At 38.3% G+C, this 24,058-nt stretch overlaps 1 protein-coding gene across 2 annotated transcripts in view; it reads left to right on the top strand.

Annotated features, from left to right (window-relative positions):
- The window catches only part of AGMO (alkylglycerol monooxygenase), a 358,382-nt gene that overhangs the window by 187,115 nt on the left and 147,209 nt on the right, over positions 1-24,058 (top strand). For both annotated transcript variants that reach the window (XM_021000039.2, XM_021000037.2), the window contains exons 9-10: positions 767-901; positions 2,826-2,942. In XM_021000039.2, the coding sequence (XP_020855698.1) occupies positions 767-901; positions 2,826-2,942 (252 nt within the window). The remainder of the gene's footprint in view (positions 1-766; positions 902-2,825; positions 2,943-24,058) is intronic.

Here is a 24,058-nt window from a genome sequence, read left to right as displayed (position 1 = left end):
AAACAAACAAACAAATTTTGGCAAATAATGTTTAAAAAGGTGGATTGTCTATCGTTCAGTTATTCAGTTGTGTTCAAGTCTTTGTGACCCCATTTGAGGTTTTCTTGGCAAAGATAGTGCAATGGTTTATCATTTCTTTCTCCAGTTTATTTTGCAGATGAAGAAACTGATGCAAACAGTGTTAAGTGACTCAATAAGAGTTGCACAGCTAGAAACTGTCTGAGGTCAGATTTGAACTCAGGAGATACCTGACTTCAGGCCCAGCGCTCAGCCCACTTTTCTACTTTACTGCCCCATAACCACCACCACTCATTTACAACATTCACATAGACAAGAACACAAAAATTTTATTTTGTCATTAGAAATGGAAACCCAGAGTGCAAACTGTTATCTGATACTTCTAGAAGGTGTATCTCTTAAAAAGATTTTCCACTGCAATGGTTTCTTAAATAATTTCTCTGCCCTTTCAATATAATCAGGGAAATATTTTTGAGTTAGAGAAACATTGTGGAGAATACAATTGGGATTTATTAAAAATGCTTTTCCCAGCATGCACATTGTTTCATTCAAAAAGCTTCCCCTTCTGAGGCACTTGGTGTTCAACTGCTGAATTTATTGGTGTGGTCAAAAGGCTTTAAGAGAAAGAAACATTCACCCCAAATTCCATGTAATCGTGAAAGGAAATAGAATGCTTTGGTTACATATTTATTTAAACTTTTCCTCACCTAAGGGGGGAAAAGTGGCTATATTTCCTCTTCCTCCACAGTTTCATCACATGCATTATATTTGGACCACATTTTGGATCACACCTGGGTTGTGGAACAAGTTGTCTGTCATATTCAAAGGACCAGGATGGAGTCCTGGCAAACCTAGGCTTGGTCTTCTTGAGGAAATCCCTGAGGTAAGGAGAATTCCCACATCCTGATTTACTATCTCAGAGCAATTTTCTACTCTATAGGAGCCATTTACTGCAAATTAGAAAGAAGTAAGCAACATGGAGACTTTGAAAATTGGGGAATTGAGAAAGGAGAGGTGAATTTAAATTTCTGCTTGCCCCCCCAACAAGAAGACTTTTCAAAATCTCAAGCATTTTTTCTGAATGTTATGATTGCTTTTTTGAATAAAGAAAATTAAGGGTAATATAAAACAAAGCAATTCTGATGGGGAGCTCCCTTGCAATTCCAGTCTAGTTCTATCTGTTGTAAGAAATAAGAATTGTTTAAGATGTAAGTGCCATTTAATAAACCAGAATTTCTTAATCTGGCTGCTATGCTTGCTAGACACTGAGGCTATGAAGGTGACAATAAATGAGTCCCTGCCCTGAAGGAGCTAGCATTTACTTTTTGTAAATAAAACTAGGAAAGACACATTCAGTGTAAGTCAAAGTTCCCCATTTCAGCTCTTGCGCCATGAAAAGAGATTAATAATTGCTATGTTGCTCAGTAGCGTAGATAACAATTAGATAATTCAGGTAAAGTGAATTCAACATAAGGCCTGGTTCATCTAGAATGGTTGACTACTCAGTCCCAATTAACTGTCTAGTTTGATAATTGTCTACCTTCCAGCCTCTGGTAGGGTCAAGGTTGGAGAATAACAAGGTTGGGAGCTGAATAAGATCTGTGGGTCTAGTTAGCATCAACTTAATTTGGGGAGAGAAGACAGGCCTAAGTAGAGGGGGGAGAGTTGTCCCTGCATAGGTGAGGATTAAAGGAATGGAGTAGCCATGTTTAGTCATGAAATGGAGAGATAATCTGCTGCAGTGGATAGAAGAGAGAGGAAGAAGGAAAGGGGATGCTTCTGTATTGGCAAAAGGGTTAAAGACCCGGAAGTAGTCACATCAAAGGCCAAGATGGGACTAATGTAAAGCAAGGCTTACACCATTTAGTCCATAAGACTTGGTGTCCTGGTCAAGCTGTAGCATTGTTTTAAAAACCTGGACATAAATTCAATATTACATGACTGGTCGCGTTTGCAGGCTTTTGTGCCTGCCCAAATGCAGCTGGCCCAGTTGCTTTCTTCAGCTGGAGAGAACTTGCCTCTGCTGCCTTCACTCATCTCCTCTTTTAGTAGCTGCTTATCCCACCTTCCCCTTGTCCGATGCTAGAATTCACTGCGATGTTAATATTGATAGGTGGGGAAAGAGGCCAACTGGCCATGGCCATCCACTGCTCAGTCATTTTCATGATCAGGATGAGATACTGCTCTGTTCTTTGGTGATTTTTATTATTTTAAGATGAAATTCATCAGTGACTGACCTGGTAGAGCTGAACAGCACTGGCCAGGTCAGCTAAGATACAGCCCTAACATTTTACGACTATGGAGACTGAGACACTTGGCAGTGGTTGCTAACCAGGACTTCTTGTGAGCAGAACACTTTAGTTTGAGGAGAGGGATAGAATAACCTGCCCTCGTTAAGTGAAGTCATACTGGGAGAATGATGAGACTGCTCCTGAGAGCTCAAATCTAGCTGTTGTGGAACTGCTAACTTTGACCTCTAATTCCTTAGAAAAGTAGGGGAGAGGGATAGCAGACAGGGGCCTGCAGAAGGTAGAGGTCTGCCTGATAAGTTCAGAGATGTCAATAGTTTGAAGCAGAGACCCAGTGGCCCCACATTTGTTGTGGTTGTGTTCAAATTAGAACTAGAACTTCTAACAATTAAATATCATTCCAACTAGGAATTGCTATTTTCGTTTTTTTTTTTTTTGAAAAAAGAAGTGGTCATTCCCACAATGTCCCTGCCTTGTTTGATGAGGACCTATACAACATAGATTTATTACCAAAGATGGGCTTAGCTGATGAGAAGGACATTTCTCTCCTTGCTGTAGGTCACAGGAAAAGAAGTCCCTTATGCCACCCATGTGTCTGGCTCACTCCAGCTGTATGCCCTTGTGCAGTTTGCTCTGATGCTTGGTTTTTATGAGGACACATTTGCTGACAAAGACGTAAGTAATTCTCCCACATCTAGCTAACTAGAGGGTGAATGATCTAGTCCCTTGTTTTCCAGCTCACTCATTATAACTCTGATTTAATTCATCCCAGGAAGGGTCTAAGTCAATCTTGGAAAAAAAATCATGTTAAGGGATTTGAATTCAATTCACACAGAACCCCTAAAACACTGATTAGGATATGTCATTAAGGGTAGTTGTTGGAAAGGGCCCATGTCCAATGGTGTCTTAGGAAGTTTTATAAATTAGTAAACCTAGGCGTAACTAATGACTGGAAAATGCCTTTGGGATTGGGCAGAATCAAGTTCCAAACTAGGGAATAAAATATTTTTGCAGAAGCACACTTTTATTTTCCTTTCTTTCTTTGTACCTTCATTCAAAGAGTAGAGTCATATATTCCCATCAAGACATATTTACAGAAAGGTTCACTATCATCGTGTCCTAGCCTTAGATCCTTGGATTTTGTGGTAGCTATGAGGAAGGCTATGGGAAGGACTCATGGATAACTTACAAATTCATCAAGGAGACAAGTCATGGCTACAAACAATTACAACACCAATTTCATATAGAAAAAAAACAATAAGAGAAACACAATAAATTTAGAGGAGAAATAAATCATTTCTGGCTGTGAGTCATCAGGAAGGTGCCACAGAGAAGATGACATTTGGCTCAGTGCATAGTTTGTGGGACATGAAATTTGGAAGGCTTATGTTCAAATCCTGATTCTCTACACTTACTTGCTGTGTGATACTAGACTTAACCTCTTTGAGTGTCAATTTCCTCTCTTGCCAAATGAAGGAGTTGGACTAGATGGTCTCTAAAGTCCCATGAAAAGGGGATAAGCATTAGGTTAGCAGAGTTGGGAAGGCATTCCACCTTAGGATGAAAATAAGAGGTAAGAAAACACGCCACGATTGAGTGTGCGCCATTTTGATCTCATGGGAACAATGGGTCTAGAAAAGTAAGTTTGACTCAAGTGGCAGAGGTCTTCAACCCTAAACAAAGGAGTCTGGATTTCTATAAATATTGGAGAACTTTGACATTTTAAATCAGAGACATGACAACAAGAGAGTGATTCTTTTAGAAGGTTCCTCTGGCAACAGGATGTAGTGCCAAATGGAACGGAGGAAGAAGGAGTGAAAGTAAGATTCAAAGACACAAATGCACCAATCCAGGCAAGAGATGGTGGTGATGCCTTAGCTAGAACAGTGAGCCTGAAGGGGGAGGGCTTGAAGCAGAGTTATGTTGAAAAAGAGTTCATAGGATATAAAAAAAATAATTGGATGGGTGCTGGGAAGAGAAGGATGAGTCAAAAATTAATCCAAGGTTGATTAACAGAGAATGGATTCACCATTAAGAATAAAAGAAAGGAAGAGGATGGATTTGGTTGAGAACTGATGAGATTAACATGTCAGTAGAACATTGAGTCAAGAGGTCTAGCACATAGCTGAAAATTGAAACAAACAAAGCAAAGCAAAACAAACAAACAAAAAAACCCTGGGTCTCAGGCAAATAGTTGGGCCCAGAAATATAGATATGTGTCGTTCTTAGACATACAATATTCGATGTGGTGAACATTGGTAAGCTAACAAAAGAAGGAAGTATGAAGGAAAAAAAGAAATATTCTTGTATGACATTCACCATTCAGAGCTGACATTCTTAACTTAGATCTCATAGACCTTCTTGGTGGCAGTCTGGCAAGGCTGATGGAACTTCTCTCTGCAACGAAAAGAAGTACAAAGGAAATCAATTATATTGAGTTATAGTTATTAAAATATTGGGAAAAACACACATTCATAGATGATGAGTTAAGAGCCCTTGATTTGGAGAATTATGAACCTCGGGCCTTCCTGACTCCTTGACTCCAAGTCTGGGGTTGTAGCTACTATGGATTTGATATGAATCTTCATGAAGCCATGAGGAATCTTCATACTCAAAGAAAGGAGTATTTTAATTTTGTTCTCAAAATAAATATGTGAACAGAGAAAAACTTATTTTTTTTGGGGGGGGGAGGCAACTGGGGCTAAGTGATTCACCCAGAGTCACACAGCTAGGAAGTACTATGTATTTGAGATCGGATTTGAACTCAGGTCCTCCGGACTCCAGAGCCAGTGCTATATCCACTGCACCACCTAACTGCCCCTGAAAAACATTTTTTTTTTAATGAATAAACTATCTGCCCAAATACAGTAAATTGTCTTACCTGCTGTGATCATGAAACAAGGAATCCTGGTTGATTACATATTCTGAATAGTGGGAAGATTCCCTAGAGTTTTCTGATGATGGGATGATGTAGAGACCCATTTTTGCTTCAATGCTGTTTGGCAAAATCTATGTATGCACATTTACATGTTGTCAATTAAAAAACATTTGACTGTGGGTACAATAGCAATACCTTTTTTGCTGTTTTATTTTGCTTTTACTCCAAACTTAAATAAAACCCTTGTGTTCACACTCTCTTCACATCTGCTAGAAAGCCTCCTTTGGATATATTTGAAGAAATGCTGAGTCATAGGAGAAAATGGCCACTCTACCTCCCACTTAGTGGAATGGAAAAGTGCCCTAGCTATTCTATTCCACATTGAAAAAAATAATCTTAAGATTATACTACATGGAAAGTTACTTTTTTATAAGGATCTTTCCTGTGATAAAGCCAGTTTTCTTCTTATTTCAGTCATCTTTCTGATATTTTAATGTCTATAATGACTTTAATAAGTCCATGATATTATCAATGCAGCTACTCCTCAAATGGTGCAAAGCTAACCCTCTCCCCCTATCCCAACTGATCCTGGGTGATGTTCATCCATGTCCCTCCAACCCATTGCACAAAGTCTTCTTTTCTGAGTCTTTTATTGTTTTGTAGGTAACCTCTTGGTTGTCTATCTGTCATCTCTAATTCTGAGAGATTTCATTAGTATAAAGAACTCCCTACAAATGGTAGTTTATTTATAATGATGAGCTTTAGATAGCTGCCTAGAGCACTAGGAAATGAAGGGAATTACTTGTCCAGGAACATATAGCTAGTTCTTGGATCCAGGTCTTTCTGACACCACAGCCATGCTGCCTTTCTCACATCACTTTTTTTTTTCTTTTTTCTTTTTAATTTTTTTAGGCAATTGGGGTTAAGTGACTTGCCCAGGTCACACAGCTAGTAAGTGTCAAGGGTTTGATCTGAGGCCATATTTGAACTCAGGTCCTCCTGACTTCAGGGCCAGTGCTCTATCCACTGCACCACCTAGCTTCCCCTCTCACATCACTCTTACTGACACTCCAATAGTTCTACAATCTCATCTATTTGTCCATTCCTTTTTAGCACTGAAAATTGTGACCCATCCATGGCTATCTCGTCCATGAGAGTCTCTTCCATGTCTTCACATAATATTGCTGCAGGGGCTCTAGCTGTGTTTCTGCAGGTCATTCTCATATTCTTTTTTTTTCATTAAAATTGTATCTTGCTCTGTTCCCCCTAACCACCTCCTCAGCTTTTAGTCAGTATAGTAAATTTATAAGAAACCACCATAAAGGGGCAATAACAGGAAATAAGATCGCTAAGGGGAATCTGGCAGTTCGGTACAAACCATCCCAAAGATGAAAGCAGCACAATTTACATACTAACTGTATTATGTATTAACTCATATTCACATCCTAATGACATTCACATCCTGCTAAATGAGCAGAAGCCACCTAGGTGCTGCTATCAGTGTTCTACTCCTATGCCATGTAAATTCCACACAAATTCTAGACCTCTACAATTTCAGACTGGTAGAACATCAAAAAATGCTGAATACTTTGAGATGATTTGGATATGTTAATGAACTTAACCCCAAGGTGGCACAGATAGGAGTTGGTCTGCTTTTCCCTAAAATCCTATAAAAATGAGACCTCAAAGTCCTGCCCCTAAGCCTTCTTCCATCTCCATTGGCTTTATGCTGCCTAGTGCTTCCAGCTCTAATCTGTGGCTACTTATCTTTGTGCCTTACTAAAGTGGCCTTGCAGCCTTATTTCCTACTGTCAATCGTGGTTGTTCTTGAGTACCCAATGAACTGGGTGTGCCTTCCCCCATTTCATAATTTGAGGAATGAATTATCAATTCATTTTCCAATTGATGTGGATGCCAATGGATCAGACAATGTATTTCTTCCTCTCACGTGACCAATTTTTTTTTCCTCCTGGTTACACATGCATGTTATAACATTCTTTATATCGATTATCTTGTGCAATTCTGCAGTGTATTGCAGCCTGCACACTCCCACAGTGCATCTGTGCATTGCCCTCTGTATGTTCTCTTGATTCATTTCTTCAGAGCTTCCTTCCCCACTCCAGATGTATGATTCCCTAACACAGAGACACGCAGTGTCACTGGAAGAAGATTGGTATAAAAAAGATGAGCCTTTATTTTCAGGGTTATTAAGAGAATATTGCTATTACTCAAAGGCTTCTTACTTCTCCTTTCATTCAGTGCTGGCTCTGACTAATTTTCCATTTTCAGTGTTTGTGCTACTGACTCTTAGATAAGCCTCATTGAGTGTCTATTCAAATGCTTTTCCTGGTCTGGACAAAAGGCATTCTACATCCATTTGTTTTGAAGTTTGTTTTGTTTTGTTTTTGTTTTGTTTTATTTTTCCTGTGTGGATAAGCAGGGTGAACTCCTTGAAGTAGTTAAGGATCCCATTTAGGAAGGTACCTTATGCTTATGAAAGTTATAATTTTTTGAATGCTTGAGATGATTGTCAAGAAAAATTTCCACAGGATTTCTGTAAGATAGTGTCAAGCTTTACATATGTAACCTGTCATTTATTTACTATACAGCCGATGGAATTTGAATCCAAGAAGGCTTTTCACCACAGCCAGGACTTTCCCAACAATGACATCTCTCTGAACAATACAGGATGCTGCTTAGTCCAGTAGAATAAGTATTGGCTGTGGAGTCTGAGCTTCAAACCCCTTTTCCAGTATTGGGTGACTTTTGGAAAAGTATTCCATTCCTCTGGGCATCAGTTTCCTTATCCGCAAGAGTGAGGGGGTTGAACAAGATGATCTGTAAAGTCTTTTCCAGGTCTAAATCTCTGAATCTCTCATTCCATGATTACAGGATGTACTGGCCAACCCATTAGTCATCCTGGCTGTAGAATGAGGCCTGACACCAAATGCTCTGAGTGGGGCATCATTAGCACAACCTCTATTACCATTCACTTTAAAAAGCTCATGATAATCTGTTCCCTCAAAATCTCAGCAGATGAGAATGCCCAAGCATTAGCAGTTGGGATATTTGGCTAGAGCTGAAAGAGGAGCTAGGGCAAATGGTTCTGATTGTCAGGCCTTGAGGCACCCACCCCCTCGGTGCCATTAAAGGACCCTGGCATGGTGTGCAGATGAGTGTGGTAGCAAGTTCTCCCAGATGTTCTAAATAAGAGTCCCTGAGTCAGACACACACACACACACACACACACACACACACACACACACACATACATGCAACCAGAGTGGAAATTCCTGTCCTTGGCTCTGGTTGATGCTTTTTTTCCCCCCTACCCTCCTTTAAAGAGTTGAACATGTCAATAGATTTAATTGAGGGTTTATGGGTACATTTTAGGTATGAACAAGACACATACATTATACTTATGCAAAATATATTCAACTTAAGATCATCCCCCCTCCTCCCCAGGGTTCACATTGCCACAAAGGATGCCATAAAAAAAGCCAAGTGACTAGATGGACGGAGAGAAATGCTAAGTGCTGATGTGCTTTGAGGACATAGAAGTTGAGTGGGGCACCCTCTCATTCCCAATGCAAAATCGTTGCAAAGAAGAACTTGAGTCTCGGATTTGGTTTTGCTTTTGGTTTTGTCTGTTTGGTTTTTTTGGTGAATTTATTTTGTACCCTGAAGCTAGTTAGCAGCAGCAGCAGCAGCAGCAGCAGCAGCACCACCACCGATTTTCTAGAGGTTGTTTTGTTTTTCTTTAAATTACAGCTATATGTCATCTGCATATAGGAATAATGTGGTGTCCTATTTGCTGTTTACATATTTGACTTTGTTTTCCTCTCATTATTAGGATTATCATTCTAGTATTATGTCTGAAAATAGTGTGAAGTACTTTTACCAGTGTTTGTAATAGGGAAGATTATTTTCTTTCTGAATTGAAAATAATACTATTTCTTCATTTTAGATACGTGCAAGTAATCACGCAAAAGAAACAATCTTTCCTTCTCACACATTTTAGAATTCTAAAAATAATGAAATGATTGCTTTTTGAAAAGCCTTTTTCTTAATCCACTCAATCATGTATTTTTGTTTTCATAATTCATTATGTTAATTGTTTTCCCAGTATTGAACCCCACTTATTTAATTGTCATAAATCAAAGTTCCCAAAGCGTATTTTAAGGTTATTGCTATAGTGTGTGAAGATGGAATTATTCAAAGTTTTAAATCAGTGTTAATATGTAAGGTTACTCTGTTATTTTTTCCTTATTTATACTTGATTCGGTTAAGTGGACCATATTTATATAAAATTTTAAAAAGTAAGCACAGTGTCAGATATATATATATGTATATGTATATAATATATGTGTGTATACACACACACACACACACGTGTAATTTACTCGTAAAATTTTTTTAAAAATGAGTTCCAAATAATCTTCCTCCCTCCATTGCCTCTATACTCCTTGAAAAGACAAGGTATTTGTTATTGATTATACACGTGCAGTTATAGAAAACATATTTCCATATTAGTCTTGTTGCAAAAGAAAACCAACAAAAAATAAGAAAAAATAAAAGTATGCTTTTCTTTGCATTCAGACTCTATCAGTTCTGTCTCTGGAAGTGGATAGCATTTTTCTTCATAAGTCCTTTGGAATTGTCTTAGATCATGCATTTCTACTGTTTAATTATGTTTGTGTTTTCTTTTGCAACATGGCTAAAATGGAAATATGTTTTACATGAATTAACATATAACTTTATTTTTATTGTTTTATTTTGTTTGTGTTTTGTTTGGATCGTGTATTTCCAAGAATAGCTAAATTGTTCACAGTTGATGATCATAAAATACTGCTGGTCCTGTGTACCATGTTCTCCTGGTTCTGCTCACTTTATTTTGCATTAGTTCATATAAGTCTTCCTAGGTTTTTCTGAAACCATGCTACTTGTCATTTCTTATAACACGATAGTATTCCATCCTGACCATATACCACAACTTATTCATCCATTCTCCAATTGAAGGACATCCCTTCAATTTCCAGTTCTCTGCTACCACAAAATAACTGCTATAAATATAACATAATATATATACATATATATATATACATAATATATTTAACTATATGTGTATATATATAATACACATATAACTATATGTGTGTGTGTATATATCTATATATCTATATCTATCTATCTATCTATCTATCCACACACACACACACACACACACGCACACACACACACACACACACATGAAATAGTGGTATTTTGGAGTCAAAGGATATAAAGAGTTTTATAGTCTTTTGGGAAAAATTCCAAATTTCTCTCTAGAATGGTTAGATTAGTTCATAACTGTACCATCTATCCATCAATGTCCCAATTTTTCCACATCCCTTCCATTATGTGTCATTTTTCTTTTCTGTCATATTAGCCAATCTGATAGGTGGAATGTGGTACCTTACAATTGTTTTAAGGTGAAATTCTCTAATCAATAGTGACTTGGATCATTTTTTTTTCTTATGTCTATAGATAGCTTTGATTTTTTCTTCTGAAATCTACCTGTTCAGATCCCTTGACAATTTCTCATTAATAGATGAGTCATCTTAAAAATTTTATTCAGTTTTCTATATATTTGAGAAAAGAAGACATTATCAGAGAAACTTACTGTAATTTCCCCCCCAGTATCCTGAGGATGCTTTTTTGTGTAATTTTTGTGTGATTTTAAAAAGTCTTAATATAAGCTAAATTATCCATTCTACATCCCATAATAATTTCTCTCACTTGTTTGGTCACAAATTCTTCCTTTATCCATAGATATGAGGCAAAATAAATCCTCCCCTAATTTTCTTATGTTATCAGCTTTTATGTATAAATCAGATGCCCATTTTGACCTTGTCTTGGCATACATCGTGACATATTGGTCTAGACCTAGTTTCTGCCAAACTTCTTTCTAGTTATTCAAGCAATTTTTTGTCAAATGCTGAGTTCTTGCCACAGAAGCTCAGGTATTTGAGTTTATCAAACAAGAGATCTCTATGATCCTTTACTGCTGTGTGTTACATAACTAATCTATTCCACTGATCCTGCCCTTTGTTTCTTAGCCAGTTCCAGATCCTTTTGGTGATTACCTCTTTTTAGTATATTTTAAGATCTGGTGTTGGTAGGTCACGTTCTTTCACCTTTATTTTCTTTAATTCCCTTGATGTTATTGACCTTTTGTTCTTTGGATGAATTTCGTTATTTTTTTTTTTCAGGTTGTATAAAGTAACTTTTGCTAACTTGGCCTGGCACTGAATAAGTACATTGACTTAGGTGGAATTATAATTTTATTATATTGTCTTGCCTATCAATGAGCAATTAATGTTTCTCCCATTATTTAGATCTGACTTTATGTGAAAAGTGCTTTGTAATGGTGTTCATATAATTCCTGGGTTTGTCGTGGCAGTTAGGCTCCCAATACTTTCTATTGTCTATAGTTATTTTAATGAAATTTCATTTTCTTTCTCCTCCTTCTCGACTTTGTTGTTTACATATGGGAATGCTGATGATTTATGTAGGTTTATTATAAATTCTGCAACTTTGTTAAATTATTAATTATTTCAATTAGTTTTTATTTTTAGTTGCTTCTCTAGGATTCTCTAAGTATACTATCATGTCATCTGCAAAGAGCGATTTTTTTTCATTGTCTATTCTAATTCCTTTAATTTGTTTTTATTCTCTTATTGATATAGGTAATATTCCAAGTAGAATAATAACTAATAGTGGTGATATTGAGCATCTTTGCTTTACTTCTGATATTGGGAAGGCTGCTCCATTCCATTTTATATTGCTATATCCATTACAGATAACAATTGCTGATGGTTTTAGATAGATATTACTTCTCATTTAAAAAGAGGTTCCATTTATTCCTATGCTTTCTAGTGCTTTTAATAGGAATATGTGTTGTATTTTGTGAAAAGCTTTTTCTGCATCTGTTAATATAACTATGTGATTTTTATTGTTATTGATATTAATATAATTAATTATGCCCATAGTTTTCCTAACATTGAACAAGCCCTGCATTCCTGGTATAAATTCTACCTGGTCACAGTGTATGATCTTTGTAATATGTAATCTACTTGCTAGCATTTTATTTAAACTTTTGCATTGATATTTTAGAAAAATTGGTCTACAGTTTTCTTCAGCTGTTTTTGCTCTTGCTGGTCTAGTTATCAGCACCATATTTTTGTGGCAAAATTAATTTGATAAGATTCCTTATTTTTTATCAAAAGATCATATGATTACATATGACTGGAATTCATTGTTATTTAAATATTTAATAGTATTTCCTTGTAAATCCATCTGGTCTTAGGTTTTTTTTTTCCTAAAGTTTCTCATTTATGGCTTATTTTAAATCATCTCATCATAGTCAATTCATACCTCTGCCCTCTGCCTATGTATACCTCTTCTAATTGCCATAATCATTATAAAATTCTTGGCAGTTACAAGTTTCATTTTTCCATTCAGGACTGTTATTAGTTTAACCTTATTGAAACCCTTATGATTTCTCTTTCATGTTTAACTTTTTATGCTTCTCTTGAGCCTTGTGTTTGAATGTAAAATTTTCTATTTAAATTTGGTCTTTTCATCAAGAATGCTTAAAAGTCCTTTATTTCATTACATATCCATTTTTACCCAAAAGGATTATACTCAATTGTACTGAGTAGGTTATTTTTATTGTAATTCCAGCTTTTTGTAATTCCAGTCTTTTATCTTTATTTTTATTTTGTTTTTACTGTTCAATATTTTTATTCTCAAAAAAAAAAAGAGCAAAATATAAATTCTCCTTCAGATTCTAGGTTTTTTTTTTTTTGGATTCTTATTAGGTATTTCATTTTTTCCCCAGTTGCATGTAAAAACAATTTTTAACATTCATTTTTAAAACTCTGAGTTCAAAATTCTGTTCTTTCCTCCCTCCCTTCCCCCACCTCCCATTAAAAAGGCAAACAATTTGATACAGCTTATACATGTGTAGTTATGCAAAACACTTCCATAATAGCCATGTTGTGAAAAATTAATTATATTTCCCTTCATCCTATCCTGACTCCCCTGTATTATATTGTATCCTTTGACCCTGTCCTTTCTCAGAAGTGTTTGCTTCTTATTACTCCCTACCCCAATCTGCCCTCCCTTCTATCAGCCCCCTTCTCTTATTCTTTTCCTCCTTACTTTTCTGTAGGGTAAGATAGAATTCCATACCCAACTGAGTATGTATGTTATTCTCTCTTTAAGCCAATTTTGACGAGAGTAAGGTTCATTCATTCCAATGTGGAAGGCAAACTGTCCCAAGCTCCAGGGGTTTTGTGTAACTATTTTCAGATATACTTTTAGGGACCTGCAAATTTTCAGTTCTTCCAGGGTTGTATGATCAAAGGAAAGGTGTTCACTTTTCTCTTCACCTGTGTTCTGGTCTGTGAGTGACCACAAGCACTCTTTTCTGCCCTGGAACTGTGACGAGGGTTCGCTCTTCACTGCTGCCATAAGCTCTGCTATGCTAGTGATCCTCCTCACCCCAGGGCTGCCATCAGATCCAACTATGAGCAAAGCAACAGAGTACTGCCTCAGTGCTGGCAAAGAGACCCTTGTAATCTCCCTCTGATCAGTTGTTCAATCCCCTTACCAGTTGTGGGCTGAGAGCTCCAGAAGCAGCTACTGCCCTGCCCCTGCCACTGCCGATTCCGTCACTCCCAAGGCCTGCTCCTGGCTTTACTGGGGATGGGCCTGTGCTGAGCCTGAGGCTGTATTGGCATCATCTGTGCTGGACCACACTCCTCTCTTACCAGATCTGACAGACCTTTCCTGCTGACCTTTTAAGTTGTCTTTGGTGTCTGTGGGCTGAGGAGTCTGGAAACCTCCACTGCTGCCAGTGATTCAGTCCCCTGAGGTCTGCTCCAGGTTTGCTGGGACCCAGTCTGCGCTGGAGTGGCCTACACTGGACTGCGCTCATCGCTCAGTTTGGTACAACAGACCTTTCCTCTTGACCTTCTTGGTTGTCTTGGGCTGGAAATTGGTTTCACTCTGTGTTTTTGTGGGTTTTGCTGCTCTACAAATTGTTTAGAGTCATTTTTAAAGGTATTTGGAGGGTTTGGGGGAAAGCTCAAGCAAGTCCTGGCCTTTACTTCTCCATCTTGGTTCCACCCTTTTTTTGGTCTTTTATAATATAAAATATAAGTCTCAAGCCTTCTGCACTTTCAATAGTGTAGCTGCTAAATCTTAGGTTATCCGGACGGCTGCTGTTCATTCTGGCTGCTTGCAATGTTTTCTATGACCAGTTCACTGTGACCAGCACCCCTTCTCTCCTGTGGTGTCAAGTTCTATTGCTCCATTTGGCCTTGGGACTGAGACAGGGCCCCTGCTCCCTTGTGAGCAACTATAAATACTCCTCTCTGTACTGGAAGTATGGCCAGAGTCACTGCTCTTGTGTAGCCACACGTTCTGGTGTGCTGGTATTCTTCTGTGTCCTGAGACTGCAACCTTAATCTGTGTCTGGGCGATACAATAGAGTCCTACACCCAGTGCCGATAAAGCGTCCTCTGTAATCTTCTTCTGACCTTTTTCTGCTCCCCTTACCATCTGTGGTTGAGAAGCTATTACTGCTACTGATGTAGCCACGTTTAATGCCTGCTATTAATTTTGCCGTGGGGCAGCCTGTACTACTCTATACCCCAAGCCAAATCACCACCCAGTGAAACAGACCTTTCCTACCAACCTCCTAGGGCTAGAAAATTGTTTCTCCCTGACCTTTTAAGGATTCTGTTTCTCTGGGATTTGACTTGAGCCATCATTTTAAAGCTGTTTGGAGGGGAATTTGGGAGAGTTCAGGTGAGGTTCTGCCTTTATTCTGCCATTTTGACTTGTCTTGAGCCTGCTTTTGTACATTTTCCCCCTCATTCTCATCATGCCATGTGCTGATGAAGAATGACTGCTTATTTGCAGGATTCCACAGAGCCTTTTTGGACCTGGGGCCTCTGATAAACCTTACAAAAGCATGGGAATCCAACAGCAATATTTTTTTCCTGTTTCATTGCAGCCAATAACCACATTGGGAAAGCTGTGGTGGGGTTGTCACTGGGGGTCCTGCTGTGGTTCTACAGACTTCTCTGTTTATGCATAGACTGCAGTGTAGAAACACTCATTTATTTTATGTGGTTGCAGGTTGCATATGTAGAATTTCTTTGGAAGGAAGAAAGAGGATGCAACAGGGCACACAAAGTGTGAAAGGCGCATTCCTTCCTTCATGCCACTTGCAGAATGTCTATTTAAATACGTGATGCTTAGCTAGTGATATAACCCACTGGCTTTCTGTTGATCTTGGGACAGCCAGGCTTGAGAAATCATTGCTTAGCTTCCAGGGTCCACTTCATGGGGTGATACTGGGAACTGGTGTTGGAAATGAAAATACCTTTGGCATTCGTCTGCACCCCAACTTAAAACAGCTAAGGCATTTGTCTTTTTAAATGATAGGAGAGCACACATTGCAACTGCTGGGCTGAAAAATACCCTGATTGTTAGAGTGTGAAGTCCAGCAGCTGCAGATAAGTCATGACACAGATCACTCAGGCTATTCCCTCCCCATTAAAGAGGCAACTGAGGCTTTCCAATACAAACACGGAACCACACTTTTACAGTCTTTAAATCCGCTGAACGTCACACTCATTCACCATTTACTGTAAAATGCCCTATACACACAGTTCTCTTACTGAGGTCTTCTTCTTAGCATGTGTTAACATCACTTCTGAAAAACTAATATACTGTAGTCCTCAGCACTCATACTAGAAAGTATGAACTAGGTCAAAGTCCCAGATATTAAAATAACCCCTCGAGTCCATCTGCTGTATATTCACTTTTCTTCAAGTGTGCCCCATTGGGAATGGTTTCTTCTTAATTTCCTCCACTTTCTAGGTGATTATTAATGAAATATGTTCAGAGAAATCTGAGGCAGAATGATCATCTATCTAGCCTGCCTGTGGGTAGTGAGCAAATAAAATAAATATGCTGAAAAGTCAGGATGTCATCTCCCAATCCCCACTTAATACATAGAGATTTGGGAACCTTGGAAGAGTGAAGGTTGGTTAGTAATGAATAGTGAAGTATGGGTGCTAATTCTCTGTTGACAGATATTATGGGTAAAAACTAAAAGGGAACAATTTACTTTCTAAAATTTTGATTTAATAAAATAATGACCACTTCAATTGTGGAATCAGATGTATCTTATCATTATTTTCACTATGTCATCAAGGAAATTGTCCCAAGTTATTCCTATGGGTTTTAAGAGCATCTCACGGTGTAGTCAAAATCAATTAACTCTTTAAGAAATTATTGTGGAATGAATAAGCAAAGACAAAAACATTTCTTAGGTGAGTTGGACCAGAGGATTTCCTTCATTAGATTAAACACTTTTTTTTAAGCTAGTCACATGATTTCTTTGGAAAAGGGAATTCCCATATGAAGCAACTCCTTTCCTAATTCAGGTCAGAATTTTCATTGAAATGTATCATCATAAATAGTTGCCTAGGTCATCAAGTGGTTCTTTAACATATTAAAATTCACACAACCAGTACGTATCAGAGATGGGAACTTGAATCCATGTCTGACTGATTCCAAGGTCAGCTCTTTACCCCCTTGACACAATGCCTCCAAGTGAATGCCTATAAAAACCAAACTGAAATTGCAACTTAGATGATACTGATGTGATGTCCTTGACTATCCAGTCCAAGTTAAACCCAAAGGGCATTCTCACTATCATTTACTTGACAACAAGAGCTATCACTGTGCTAGAGTGGGTGCTCCCTCCTACAAATGGAAAGCAGCAAGTCTGAAAATACTGAATGTCTGAGAGATCATATTTGAAGGTTTTCTCCTGGTGAAAAGTAGAAATCTAAGAAATCTTTAGTACTTAAAAAATCTGTGATTTTCTTAGTATGGCCACTCCTTGCTCAAATACATATTGACACCCCACTATTTTTCTTGTTGTTCAGTTGTTTCATTTGCTTCCAACTCTTTGTGATGCTATTAGGAGTTTTCTTGCAACAAAACTGGATTGGTTTGCCATTTCCTTCTCCAGCTCCTTTTGCAGATGAGTTAACTGAGGCAGAAAGGTTTAAGTGACTTGCCCAGGATCACACAGTTAATAAGTGTATGAGACTAGATTTGAACTCAGATCTTTTTGACTCCAGGCCTGGTACCATATCTACTGTACCACCTAGTCCCCCAATTCTGTCATTAATGTGATTGTTTTCTTTGATTTTTTTTGTCGTGACTATAAAACATCGCCAAAATCCCCATTGATTGTATGATTACCAGATCTTCAAGAGACATATAACTAATAAGGAGAGTAAACACTGTAGGTGATGAGTCAAGATGAAAAAAATGATCACAAGAGGCCATTGCATGAAAAAAAAGAAAGGGATAAATGTGAAGTTTTACATGGATTCAGTCCATCAAAAGCGTTAGTTCTAGAATACAAGAGGTATAGCTAAATCATCTGGAAAAGAACGGGGGCCTTCAGTGGCCTGCAGGGAAAATCATTATGATACGGTGGCCAGAAATCCAAAGAGCTCTTGGTATTCATGAAGAGAAGCGTAAGATGAGAGCGATGAGGAGTCTGCTGTACTCTCACTTTGGAAGTCCAAATCTGAAGTTTTCACTTCGTTGTTGGCTGCAATGTTTTGTGAAGGGCATTGCGTCAAAGCAGAATGTGCAAGAAAGTAGACCAAATGCAAATGATGCCATAAAAGGCAATTTAAAATGGGGGTAGATGGTCCCACTTGGGAAGAGGAAGGGGCAAGGACATATATTTGAGGGGCTGTTTTGTAGAAGAGAGGATACACTTATTCTTTTGAGGGCTACCTGGACTGCAGAACCAAGACAGAGGCTGCAAGGAAACAAATTCAGGGTAGAGACAAGGACAAAAATCACTGGCAATTTGAGCTACACTGAAGTTGAATGGGCTGCAGAAGGGGGTGTACCCACTCTCCCCTCTAAGTTCCGGGAGGTTCTCAGAGACACTGCTTGGGTATATTGTCTGGGAATTCATGTCAGTTGGAGTCCATGGCCTTGGAGGTCTCTTCCAAATCTGACTGTCTCAATCACAATCCTGTGCTCATTACACAGGCCTTTTAAACTCAGAGGTTGCATTTTTCACAGGTTCATTTTATTTCATTTGTAACTTGCTTCATAGCAGGCACTCAGTCTCCATGCACCTGGGCTTGCAGGAGTTATCACTGTGCTAGGATGGGTGCTCCCTCCTCCAAGTGGAAAGCAGCAGGATCTTGCAAAGGAGCAAAACTGAACAACGTTCCAGCCTGTGATCAAAATGTTAATGAGCTTCTTTGGCTTACATGATTTTGGTCTTCGGATTCAGACAAATCCCATTCTTAGAGGCTCTGCCAGCAGAGCTTGGGTCCCACCTAATCTTCCCAAGCTGGAACAAGACTTTGAGTCCCGGCCCAGGAATAGACTCCAAGATTTATCACTGAGAACCTGGTCACTGGCAATGATCCAATTCACTAACCATCATCTAAGTCCTGATGAGGCTTCAATCTACATTGGTAGGGAGAATGGTCCATAGATAGAAATAGAGATCCTTGAAGAATTGAAGATAAAAATAATGGGTTAATTTAGCACAACATGGAGCATAAATTATCTTAGGTCCCTAAGAGGAAGCTAGTACAATTATGATACCCATTTTACAAATGACTGTAAGGAAGGAATGTGACTGCTTTAAGGTCACATAGCTAGTCAATGGGACAGCTGGGACTTGACCCTAGGATTTTTTTGTTTTTTGTTTGTGTGTGTGTGTGTGTGTGTGTGTGTGTGTGTGTGTGTGTGTGTGTGTGTGTTTTGCCCTCAGGCCTAATGCTTTGTTCATCTGATTATCTGTGTCTGAATTCCATATTAGGCAATCAATGCCTTGTGAACCTGGGCAAACCATTTAACTTATCAATGCCTCAGTCTCCCTATTAATCAAGTAATACCATGCTGAATTAATTAGCTCATCATTATCATCACCATGATCATCCCCCCTAGAATTTATGTTACAATGATGCTTATAACAAATTTTACATGCATTGTCTCAGCTGGACTTGATCACCTCTAAAATCATAGGTACCCCACGAAGTTGATTCTACTATTATCCTCATTTTATACGCGTTGACAATGAGGTTAAGATAGATGAAGTCATTTTCCATTGTTGCATAACTATTCAATATCAGAGGCATGATCTGAACTCCCATCTTCCTCATTCCAAGTTCATCACTGTTTTCCCCTCTGAGATACTTTTCCTCTCTCAAAATAGGGCCCCTCCTGCCATCATAGGTTGCATCCTCCTTGTTGTAGGGCTGCTAAATCTGGTGCCAAAAGAAGAATCAAGGTGGGGATAGTGGAAACTGTGTCTCAGAGGGCATATTTGTGTCCATGGAGAAGACTGCAGCCCCTACATTTGTTGCCTTCAGGGTCAAAGTGAGGTCACTGAGCCGAGAAAAAAAGGAAAAACTCAGTGACTTCATGTCTTCCTGGAGTTTGTTGAAGTGATTATTTGCCAAGCCAAAAGCAACTGAAGCTTTGGCCCTCCTGAGGGAGCATTGGTGGAGATTTTTATTAGGTACCTTTTTGTGAGAGTAACGGAATCCGGAGATTTTTAGTTCCACACCCTTATAATTAGGACTCTGGGAAATACTGTCAGAGCCTCCATAGAGTCACAGAGCATGAAAAATGTAGACCGGCAGAAATGGTCTCATCTACAGAGAGGCCATAGGAAGGATATCAGTGTGGCTGAGCAAAGCTGCATTGTCTGGAAGCTAGATGTTCAGGAGAGTGTGTGAATGGACTGCTGCCCCAGCCCTCAGCCCTGAAGAGTCGGTGACCAGAACTCTCTAGAATTCTTTCTCAAAATGTCCATTCTCCAAACATGCTCACTGAAGAGCTATTACATCAATGATCCATGTGAAAATTTCAAAATCCAAAGGCATTCTTTCAGTTAATTTTCTTTGGAGAGGTAGAAAAAAAGAAGCTATATAAGCAAGGTTAAAGATTGGGATTCTCCGATATTTCACTCAGGTAGATGGTAGCCACAAGATAAATCAAAATAGAGGATTTAGGGCTACCTACCCAGGCTTATTTTGAATATGAAGGATTATTTGGGAAGGTGAAAAAGTGGATCTGCCTTGAATGAAATAACATAGGTGCATGCCATTCTCCATCTGCCAGCTGGAGTCCATTGCTTCTAAAGACTAACTGGGAAGGGTTCAATTGGGCTCAGGGGACTGTTGGTCTGTTTCATACTGGACTGGGAGAGCCAGTTGGGAATGTTTTCAATTTTCTGTTTCCATTTTAAGTTTTGTTGTTGTTCACTTGTTTCAGTCATGTCATTCCCACAGTCAAGCCTATGGTAAAGGTTTGGGTTTCTGTTAAAGGATGGACAGCCTTTAAATCCTTAGCCAAAGGTAACGAGTGGAGACACAATGATATTTATGCATCTTCATTAGCCTGAGAATGTGGTTTATGGCATTTCAGAGGCTGCTATATAGAAAAGAAGGATGATAAAAATAGTAATAACCATTTCAATAACATTGTAAAGTCTGCAATGTGTTTTGCACATATCATATTATTGAAGTCTCCTAAAAACCCTAGGAGTTAGCTCTTGTTATCACCATTTTACAGTTTAGAAAATTGAGGCTGAAAGAGATTAAATGTCTTCCTCAAGGTCACACAGTAAGAGAGACAACAGTCCAATTCAGATCTCCCCAACTCCAAGATCAGTTCTCTCAGACTTCTCAGGTAACACACAGACACACACACACACATACACACACACACACACACACACACACACACAGAGTTTCTTAAGGATATTTGCATACCTCCATCCTTTTTTCCCCCATTTTGGACTACTCATTCATAGTCACATATATAAGCATTTATTAAGCACCTACATTTGCAAGCCACTGTAATAAGTACCAGGGGTAGAAAGAAAGAAGGAAAGAAAGAAAGAAAGAAAGGAAGGAAGGAAGGAAGGAAGGAAGGAAGGAAGGAAGGAAGGAAGGAAGGAAGGAAGAAAGCATCTCTAGCAACCATATAATAAACTTAAATCTGGTCAGGTTTATCTTCCCCAGATGTCTACCTTATAGGCACTTATATTCCTTCCTTCCTTCCTTCCTTCCTTCCTTCCTTCCTTCCTTCCTTCCTTCCTTCCTTCCTTCCTTCCTTCCTTCCTTCCTTTTGTGGTTTCTCCCATTAGTTCTAATTTTCTTTACATCATGACTAATGGGACAATATGCTTGAGATGAATGTATAAGAAGAGCCTATATCAGATTGCATGCCATTGGGGGAAGAGGGAGCAGAAAATTAAAAACTTAAAATCTTATGGAAGTGAATGTTGAAAACTAAAACTAAATAAATTGAAATGAAGCAACAAAACAAAAGAAAAAAGGAAAAGGAGAGCAAATAGTATGCTTCCTTCTGCATTCAGACTCCATAGTTCTTTCTCTGGGTGTGGATAGCAATTTGCATCATGAGTCTTTTAAAGTTGTCTTAGATTCTTGCATTGCTATGAAGAGACAAGTCTATAAAAATCAGTCATCCCAAAACATGGCTATTACTGTGTACAATGTTTTCTTGGTTCTGCTCCTTTCACTCTGCATCAGTTCATGTAAGTCTTTCCAGGTTTTTCTGAAGTCAGCCTGCTCATCATTTCTTATAACATAATAGCATTCCATTACATTCATACACCACAACTTGTTCAGCCATTCCCCAATTGATGGGCATCTCCTCAATTTCCAACTCTTTGCCACCACAAAAATAGCTGCTATAAATATTTTTGTATATGTGGGTCCTTTTCCTGTTTGTTTTTTTTTTTTGTATGATCTCTTTGGGATACAGACCTAGAAGTGGCATTTCTGGGTCAAAGGGTATGCATAATTTTATAGCCCTTTGGGTATACTTTTAAATTGCTCTCCAAAATGGTTGGAACAAGGGGCAGCTAGGTGGCACAGTGGATAGAGCACTGGCCCTGGAGTCAGGAGGACATGAGTTCAAATCCAGCCTGAGACACATAACACTTCACTAGCTGTGTGACTCTGGGCAACTCAGTTAACCCCAATTGTCCACCCACACAAAGTAAATAAATAAAAAACAAAATGGTTGGAACATTTCACAACTCCACCAACAATGCATTAGTGTTCCAATTATCCCACATTTTCTGCAGCATTTATCATTGTCCTGTTTTGTCATGTTAGCCAATCTGAGAGGTGTGATGTGTTACCTCAGAGTTGTTTTGATTTGCATTTCGCTAATCAATAGTGATTTAGAACTTTTTTCATATGACTGTAGATAGCTTTAATTTCTTCATCTGAAAACTATCTGTTCATATTCTTTGACCATTTATCAACTGGGGGATTACTTGTATTCTCATAAATTTGATTTAGTTCTCTATATATTTTAGAAATGAGGCCCTTATCAGAGACACTGGTTGTGAAAATTCTTTCCCAGTTTTCTGTTTCTATCCTAACCTTGCTTGCATTGGCTTTGTTTGTGCAAAACCTTTTCAATTTAACATAATCAAAATTATCCATTTTTTCACTTGATAATATTCTCTATCTCTTGTTTGGTCATAAATTCTTCCCTTCTCTATAGATCTGAAAGGTAAACTATTCCTTGCTCTCCTGGTTTACTTATATTATCAGTCTTTTTATCTAAATCCTGTACCTATTTTAACTTTATCTTGGTATAGGGTGTAAAATGTTGGTCTATGCCAAGTTTCTGCCATGCATTTTTCCAGTTTTTGCCAGCAATTTCTGGTTAAATAGTGATTTCTTATCCCAGAAGTGAGAGTCTTTAGATTTATCAAACAATAGATTAGTATAGTCATTGACTATTGTGTCTTGCATACCTAATCTGTTCCATTGATCTACCACTCTATTTCTTAGCCAGTACCAAGTAGCTTTAATGATGAACGCTTTATAATACAATTTAAGATCTGGTACAGCTAGACCAGCTTCTCTTCCATTTTTTCATTAGTTCCCTTCATATTCTGGACTTTTTTGTTCTTTCAAATTAATTTTGTAATTATTTTTCCTAGCTCTCTAAAATATTTTGGTAGTTTGATTGGTATCATACTGAAAAAGGTAAAGGGTCACCCTTTCAAGAGGCCTTCCTGGATCTCTCTATCCCTACAAATCAATATACTATATAGACACATATAGACACATACACACATACTCACATACATACACACGTGTGTATATGTTTATTTTTCATATCTTTGTACATTTTGCTTGTCCCATTGTGACTGGAAACTCCATAAGAGAAAAGGCTGTTTCATTAATTCTCAAATGTCTCAGTTGATACTGATTTGGGTGGAGTTACTAACCTGGTAGATTGGAAGATGCTAGAGTTATCATTGGGTAGCTAACTGGTGCAGTGGATAGAACACTGAGCCTGGAGTCAGGAAGACTCATCTATCTGAGTTTAAATCTGGCCCTAGACATTTGCTAGCTGTGACACTGGGCAAGTCATCTAACTCTATTTATCTCAGCTTCCTTATTTGTAAAAATGAGAGAAGAAAGTGGCAAATCCCTCCAGTATCTTTGCCAAGAAAATCCCGAGTGGGGTCATGAGGAATCAGACATGCCTGAAAAATGACTGAAGAAAAACAAATAGGCAAATAGATACCTACATTTTATGCATATCTTGGAAAAATATTTGACTAAAACTCCCTTGCGTCTTCCTGTCTTGAGGACCAGATGCTGAGATGGAATCTGAAAAATACTGTAAGGGAGTGCTGGTGTTAGAATTGGGTAAAAAGTGGTGCTAAAAAGTAGACATTAATAGTTCCATAAAAATTTGGAAAGATGTTTCCAGCTAAGTCTCCCCATAATCA

This window comes from Phascolarctos cinereus, unplaced genomic scaffold (assembly GCF_003287225.1).
Source record: "Phascolarctos cinereus isolate Bilbo 61053 unplaced genomic scaffold, phaCin_HiC Scaffold_1;HRSCAF=81, whole genome shotgun sequence".
NCBI classification, from domain to species: Eukaryota; Metazoa; Chordata; class Mammalia; order Diprotodontia; family Phascolarctidae; genus Phascolarctos; species Phascolarctos cinereus.
This window is presented reverse-complemented; position numbering and strand designations above follow the sequence as displayed.